Source organism: Anneissia japonica, unplaced genomic scaffold (genome assembly GCF_011630105.1).
Source record: "Anneissia japonica isolate Jap-2015-1 unplaced genomic scaffold, ASM1163010v1 scaffold287663_len26253_cov116, whole genome shotgun sequence".
Taxonomy (NCBI): Eukaryota; Metazoa; Echinodermata; class Crinoidea; order Comatulida; family Comatulidae; genus Anneissia; species Anneissia japonica.
The window spans coordinates 1-8,770 of NW_022756829.1; the positions used below are offsets into that span (position 1 = coordinate 1).

The 8,770-nt window shown below is 34.0% G+C and overlaps 1 protein-coding gene across 1 annotated transcript; it reads right to left on the bottom strand.

Annotated features, from left to right (window-relative positions):
* Positions 1-393: 393 nt before the first annotated feature.
* LOC117124408 lies at positions 394-2,636 on the bottom strand (the record flags this gene model as incomplete). Its single annotated transcript, XM_033270638.1, has 2 exons — positions 1,562-2,636; positions 394-468 (listed from the first exon to the last, which is right to left on the bottom strand). Coding segments are annotated over exons 1-2 (1,150 nt in total), but the record flags the coding sequence as incomplete, so codon positions are not given.
* Positions 2,637-8,770: the final 6,134 nt, after the last annotated feature.

Genomic DNA, 8,770 nt, shown 5'->3' on the forward strand with positions numbered 1-8,770 from the left:
GATCGGGATCCCGACCGGGAATCCCGACCAAAAATCCCGCCGGGATCCCGATTGGGATCCCGGCGATTTTTTTAGTGGGGTATATATATATATATTAATATACTATTCTAATGATGACTGCTTTGAAATGAAAGGATGATGAAAGAATTTATATTGAAAGAATTGAAGAATTTAGATACCCCAGAAAGACGTCCTGGGGAAAACCCATACGATCCGACTGGGACTAACAACCCAATGCTCAAAGTGCACTCAAACAAATTCGCACATGAAATGAAAGGCAAGGATAGATCTTTTGCGCCACTTAGTTGTACATGCATTAAATTTAAGAGTAGAGGAATTCTACAGTTTAAAAATAAACAAATCACATTAACACATTAAGTTCTCAGATGTTACCTTCCTCCTCTACCACTGCTGTGCAAAACTCAGATTCGCTTGCTTCACTTGCATTATCAGAACTGCACAGACACTCTGTAAAAAATGATGACAAGCATAAACCTTGAATTAACTTAAGTTGCAAGGGAAGACAGGTACTTCAATTTGTAGTCATCAAGCAGTAATGACTATCTTTATATCTGATTTGTTTTATTTTAGATTACCACATACTGTTGATTTATATTTTAAAGTTGTAACTCATCCCAAAAATACTAGATTTAACAACCCGTTTAATTTAATAATTCCTCAATTTCGCACTTCACTCGCCCAGACCAATATAACTTATCAAGGCCCAAAACTTTGGAATAATTTACCAATAGACTTAAAATCAATTTCATCAAAAAAAAAATATTTTCATTTAAAACCAAACAATATTTATTAGCGAAATATTAAATTTTAAACATTGCTTCAGTAATTTCATATTGTATTAATTAATGACTACTTGTGCTTACTTATTGTTTCAAATCATATTACTATTATTATTATCATTATTATTATTACTATTATGAATTATCTTAGTATTTGAGTTAAGTGCTTTACCCTCTTTAATTCAATTTAGTATATATTAAAGCGCAAGTTTTTATTTTTTGGTCTTTTTGTCTTTAAAAATAATTATGTTTATTGTATATATTATGTATGTTTGTAAAGAGAGATGTAATTAAATGGATTTCTTTTTTAAGAATCATAAGTACCAATACAGTGTGTAAATAAAATGTAAATGTCCCAAAAATTATGTATATTGTTTCTTGTCTAATGCTTATTTTGACACAATTTGCTGCTTGATTACATTAATTAATTCATCTTTCTCAAAATCAGATATTTTCAAATGTTTAACATAACCAATTATTGATAAGGCAATCTTTGAATTTGTACAAGAATTTTCTGCAGTTGAGTACATCAGATGCACTTTATGAAAGTTACTTTTAGGAAATAAGCTGCACTAAATCGTAAAAGCTATCTGGACTTTTTCTCTAATAATTAAATTTTTTTTAATTGTCTGAAAATGTGTGAGTATGATTGTACATGTCATCCCCCTTGTAAAAAATGTTATTTTAACCATAAATGCAGTATTTTGATACTTGTTTTGGATACAAAGTTCTCAATTCCAACACTGCGTAAAATTTCATACCTTCATCAGATCCAACTTGCACATCTTTTAGGCTTTTTCCAGCTAGACCACGGATGTCCCCACTTTCCATCTTTAACAGTACTTTAGAGAGTTTAGCTACCTGCAGTGTTGAGTCTGGTAGGCGGTAATACTCCCGATGTGTCCGTACGTCATGCCCAAGAAAGCCTGCGAGTATGTCCAACTCGTTCTCTTGAAGGTTCATAATCTGCGACACATTGGCAATATGTTTCCTAAGCCTGGTAGCTCGCAGAACTTCCGTGTTTTTTGCTCCACACCTTGCTGAATGATTTCGAAGAGTATCTGTTCCACACAAATGACCACAACATCCTGGTGTACCAAACAGGTACTTGTTGTGTTCTAAGCCTGCCTCTTTTCTACATTCATTCAGAGTGTCAAGAGCTGCCTTCATTTTAGTGGTGAAGAGAACAGCAACTGTGCGTAAACGTTTCGCAATTATTTCAACTCTCCAAAAATTCTTACACAGTGCCTTCTCAACTACAGACAGGGCCCCATCTAGTATACATGTCTCCCCTCTGACACATTTGTTATAATCATTCAATGTCATTCTTGACACTTCGCCAGGCCGTTTTCTGTTGAAGACGATTATTTGAGACAGCAAGATTTCAGCTAATTTCACCCATGTTTTCTGTATTTCAGCCCCAGACTTCAGTAGCACTTCATGATTTGTCTTTGCCTGGTTTTGAAGGTATTTAGATAGCTTCACCACATCTTCTGTTAGCGGTAGTAGCTTGGGGTTGTTGCGCTTGGCTTCTTCAAGGGTTCTGAGAGCATGGTGGCTCACCTCCCCCTCCCAGTGCAAACTATACAATGAGGCAACTGCTCTGCAGTTTTTTTCAACCACTTCATCACCAGACATAAGGGCTTCTCCTCGAAGTATCTCAGTGCATGTTTTTAGACTGTGCCCAATCTTTAAAGCCAGGCTTGGAGTTACGTAGGTGTTATTTTCTCCACTGAATCCAGAAGCTTTAACTATGTCATGGAATTTCCTTGGGCGTATAAGGTCTTCCAATTGAGCATTTGACTGCCCTGTGAGAATTCTATATTCTAACAACATTCGTGCTATCTCACGTAACCGCTGCCTTATATACACCTCTTGGTCTCTGGTGTGACCATGCTTCAAGTGAGCTTTTCACCAAACAATTTCGTTAGCCTGTCGCTCCTGACCACCCTAGCTATGTTGTCATCCTTCATGTTGGTTAAAATTTCATGTGTTCTTTTGCTTACGCCAGGAGTGTTAGGCAGCATCATTCTACTTGCCTTCGTAAGTCCAGTCCTTCGTTTCTTTTTACAGGGTTCATCAGTAGCATCCGATTCATCAGTTGCCTGACTGCACTTGTGTTTCCACAGGTCACTTTTTGCAAAATAGCCATAGCATCTCGTGCAAGGCAAATAGTCTCGAGCATCAGCCTTGAATGATGAGTCGATAAACAACTATGAGTGTACCTTTACCCTCCTGTAGGACTTTACCATTATGGAGAAAATTCCCATAATTTCTCATGAGTGTAAGGAGCTTTCCCCTTTCCCTGGGGTCTTTTGTTGCAAGCCATTCTTAACCTGTGGTTCATCTTTATGCTCTGGGGTAGTAAGATGACGCGGCAACTTCTTTTGAGCCTTCATACAGAAAGGACAGAACTGTGGCTTATCCCACCTGCGTCTTCCAATTTCGTTTGATGTGCTTAAGACTTTGATGTCAGATTGGTCACATAAAGAGCTAGAGACCTTGGAATTTTGACTATAAGACGGTTCAGCTTGTTGATTGATTGCCCCAATGGAATCTCTAGGTTCATAGTCAAACACAACACTAACATCATCACTATCAAAATTGGGATATGAATATCCACCTCTGTTTGAAGTACTAGAAACTTTGGAATTTTTTTTTCAATGTCTAGTTTCTGGAATCTGCAAGATGTCATCAGAACAGCTAATATCACCATCAGTAGCCGAGTCAGGTACATAATCAGAATCATTAAGATCTGAAACTTCAGAATCACTGAAAAGATTCACAACTGTGTCAGCTAAGGTCGAATGGACATGTTTCACTGTCTTCATGGGTACTTGACTTACCAGCTGAAGGTGTAGGCTTGTCTAGATTAGCAGTATTAGCAAGAGATGACTCATTAGGTTTGGCAACTAGGTTGAATGGACACGTTTCACTGTCTTCATGGGTACTTGACTCACCAGCTGAAGGTGTAGGCTTTCCCAGATTAGCAGTAGTAGCAAGAGATGACTCATTAGGTTTGGTAGCTAGGTTGAATGGACATGCTTCACTGTCTTCATGGGTACTTGACTCACTAGCAGAAGGTGTAGGCTTGCCCAGATTAGCAATAGTAGCAAGAGATGACTCATTAGGTTTGGTAGCTAGGTTTAATGAACATGCATTACTCTCTTCATGGGTACTTGACTCACTAGCAGAAGGTGTAGGCTTGCCCAGATTAGCAGTAGTGGCAAGAGATGACTCAATAAGCTTGGTACCTAGATTTAATGAACATGTTTCACTGTCTTCATGGGTACTTGACTCACTAGCAGAAGGTGTAGGCTTTCCCAGATTAGCAGTGGTGGCAAGAGATGATGCATCAAGGGCAATTTGGCTTAATGTAGATGTTATGTCCTCCTGCAGTGGACTTGACTGATCAGCTGTCTTAGCCTGGGTCTTACTTTTAATCTACACCCATACAAAAAAATTCTATAGAATTCTATCAAAAAAAAAACTATAGAATGTCTATAGCATAATTGTTTAGAAAATCTATAGAAAATTCTATTAAAATCTATTAAATCTATATTAAAAGACTTACAAATCTATGAAATTATATAAAAAACTATGAAAATTCTATTAAAAATTTATAGAAAGTCTATGAAAATTCTATAGAAATAACTATAGAAGCCCAATATAAAAAGTCTATTAAAAAGCTATTAAAACTATATTAAAAATCTATTAAAAATCTATTAAAACTATATTAAAAATCTATTAAAATTATATAAAAAAATTATAGAAACTCTATAAAAAATATATTAAAACTATATTAAAAGACTTACAAATCTATAAAAATTATATAAAAACTATGAAAGTTCTATTAAAAATCTATAGAAAGTCTATGAAAATTTTATATAAAAAAAACCTTAAAAAACTATAGAAAATCAATAAACAATTTTATAAAAACCACTTATAAATCTATAAACATTTTATAGAAAAAACCTATAAAAATACATTAAATATGCGAATAGAAACTCTATACAATTGTATAGAAAGTGTATATAAATTGAACGATTTTATATAGAAATTCTGTGTATTCTATATAAAAAAAAGTGGGTGTTGTGTGTTTTTGGACAATTCAACTGGTCTTCAACTTTAACTGGCCCCAATTCCAATTGGTTTGCAATGGTCCCAGTTCCACTTGGTAAAAATGGCTTTAATCAACTTCTGGAAACTTACAAAATACACTATGAGTTCATATACAAACCATAATTTCTTTAATTTAAAACACCAACAAATATCATACGGTAGGGACAGTACTTCCCTAGGGTCTCATTTACTAGCATACCCCTTCATTTATAATCGTTTTGCTAATATTGAATCACTGTGACTTGTACTAACATTTTTCGGAGTTCACTCTTGCTGAAAGATATAACAAAATAAAATCTTTAAAAAGAATAATAATGGTAAACTTATACAATATATAGAGCGCATATTATAGAAACCGCTATTAAATGTATTACATCCCTTTATTATTGTATTGAAATAGGAGTAATATACATATATGTAGATATTGACAGACTAGCAGTTACTTCTCTTTTAATAAAAAAAAAATGTTTTTTTTTAGTTCTAAAAACTGCTTAGCCTACATTACAATTTCAATATCACTTAAGGCCTATATAGGCCTAATATATACACATTAAATTTGATTAAACTCTATCGTGTAAACTACAGCATCATCTATAGCATGTTGTTAATAATTAATAGTACAGGACAGTAAAAATAAAACGTCAATAAAACATTATATTCACCTATTATTAGTAAGTCAGGTAATTTTCTGTTCCTTCACGTTCCTTGAGTTTTCACTTACAGTAGTTACTGAGACTTGAGAATCCTGAAATAAAGTCACCATTTATGTTGTTAGTATAGGCCTTTTGATTACATTAACTTTCTCCAAATAATGATACAATTCTTTACACCCCCCCCCCCCTAGTTAACCGTAAACCGATTATTTTATTAAAGCACTATAGAATGTCAGGTAATTTTCTGTTCCTTCACAGATACGTCTTTAAACAAACATTAATGCTTTCAACTACAAGATTGAGTTGACGGGATTGAGTTTTCACTTAATTACAATAGTAACTGAGACTTGAGTATCCTGAAATAAAATCACCACTTATGTTAGTATAGGCCTAGAGATTTAATACATTAACTTTCTGCAAATAATGATACAATTCTTTACACCACTCCCTCCCCGGTTAACCCTAACCCATTATTTTATTAAATATGGACATTAGTGAGGACACTGCCCAAATGCAATTTACCACTCTTCTTATGGCATGCTAGACTATAGGGCAATTATAAATATGGACATTAGTGAGGACACTGCCCAAATGCAATTTACCACTCTTCTTATGGCATGCTAGACTATAGGGCAATTAACTTACAGCTTGGTTAGGCCAACAACAGGTTCTAGGCCTAGCCCTATATCCTCAATGGCCTAGAGAGAACCTCAGTTCTGTCTGTCTCTGTACAGCAGCTAGGCTAGTATTACCGTTACAGCTAGGCCTAAGGCTATGCCAGGCCTCTTCATCTACCACAACTACTAGGCCTAGGAGGAGGCTAGCGTGTCTGCTAGAGTGGTAAACTAACTAAATAATAAAACAATAAGACAAAACCAACTCTTACCAATACAGTACTGCTAAAATACTTCCAAGGAGTATGTTTATAACTGAATAACATCATGACACGTCCAGAGAAAAATTCAAAATACTACTGCTTCCGTTAGGCTGTTGATAAATGTTGCTGACACCATATAAAGCATTGTTGTTAGGTGAATATGTGAGGGATAAGTTTAGGGGCAGACCCGCTCCCCCTCATATACATTAATACATTATTTTTTTTATAGATATGATTTTTAAAATAATTTTTAATATTTCATTTAAAGATAAACACTTCCATAGCGTTTGTATTCATTTTATATATACTTTCTATAGAGAAACAATTTTACAGATTATAAATGTTTCCATAGAGTTTTTTATATATTTTATATATATTTTCTAGCCTGAGGGGTGGGGGGTGTCTGACACTGAGAGAGAGTGTAGGGGGAGGGGAACAGTCGCCGCACCCCCGGGCACCTCATTTGCATATCCCCTGGGTATGACAATCCCTCCCCACCCCCTAGGCTAGCAACCTCGTATCGTTCCATATTTTTCCCAAAGTGAACTATAGAGGGTGCCCTTCATAAATGGTTGGTTGGTTGGTTGGTATTGACATAAACATTTTTTATAACACACATCCATGAGTACTCATACGTAGGTCAGAGGTCAACTTAGAGGTCAAAGGTTAATCCTTATTCATGGTATTTGTATTCCTACCAACCAAAAAAAAATTATCGCCGGTTCTTCAAGTTGTACCACCGGGTTGGGTTGTGGATAAAAGGGTTTTCCAAATCATCTTCTTGTGGCTCAACAGGATTTCTCTCTAACATACACTCGTTGCATGACCAATCAAGGTAACCGTCTTCCATCCCTTGCCGATATTGCTCTCGCGTTATCCCAGTCCCGCATACTCGATGTTGCCACCTCTCGCACTCTTCACACAACACATCTTCTTGACGTTCAGTAACTGGTTCCTTGCACTCGATACACTCGTTCATGATTGATATTGATAATTACAGTAAGACTAACTAATCGAACTAATCGAAAGTGACAGTGTTGGCATTTTTGCATCATTTTATAAGATATATTGCAACAAAGGTGCGTTTTAAACACAAAAGTGTATTGGTGTATTGTTTTAACGCAAAGCATGCCGCTGCGAGCGCTGCCCATGGAATCACGCTACTGTACTGCTTTGTAGATTATCTTTTGTTCAGCATTTTATTGTCTCATTTGCACATACAGTACTTTGAAATCAAACACATTTTTTTCCTTTTCAGAAATCATCAAGTGTAAATTTAATATAAATTAAATTACCAATTCAATACAACTTTTAAATTTTCAAATACAAAACTTATTCACTTTTAAAAATATGTTAAAACGGAAACCAAACGTAAATAAACACATTAAAAATAATCAAGTTATTACATTTTTAATAGGATTTTGCTATGAACAATAAATTTAAATGTGTTAAGTCTATGTTATTATACAGTATTTACTATGGTTTTGTAATTTATATACTTTATTTTTGTACTATATGTTAAACTTACATATAATAAATAATTGAATTAAATAATTTAACAAAATAGTACAAATAACGAATAAGTTAATTGAAATACGCGGCAAACCAAACGTAAAAAATAATCAAGTTATTACATTTTTAATAGGATTTTGCATGACTATAAACAATAAATTTAAATGTGTTAGGCCTATGTTATTATACAGTATTTACTATGGTTTTGTAATTTATATATTTTTATTTTTGTACTATTTGTAAAACATATATAATAATGATAAGAATGTATGGAGTTTTTGTTTTTTTACTATCCGACAAGCTGACTGAATTAGACAGATGACTATGAACAATAAATTTAAATGTGTTAGGCCTATGTTATTATACAGTATTATGGTTTTATAATTTATATATTTTTATTTTTGTACTATTTGTTAAACTTACATATAATAAATAATTCAATTTAACAAAATAGTACAAATAACGAATAAGTTAATTGAAATACGCGGCAAACCAAACGTAAATACACACATTTTTAATACGATTTTGCAATTATACAACTTCATTTATTTTCATAAAAATGTAGTACATAAAATTACATTTTTAAAACGATTTTGCAATTATACAACTTCATTTATTTTTATAAAAATGTAGTACATAAAATAATCTAAATTCTATTTTCAATTACACAACTTATACATCACGGACGGCAATACGAGCAAATCAACGACTTACAAGACTGTGGGATGAATATGTAGCTGGTATCTGGGGGTTCATTCACTGATGACATCGGCAATCCGACTGATCAAATATTCGGCAAATTTACC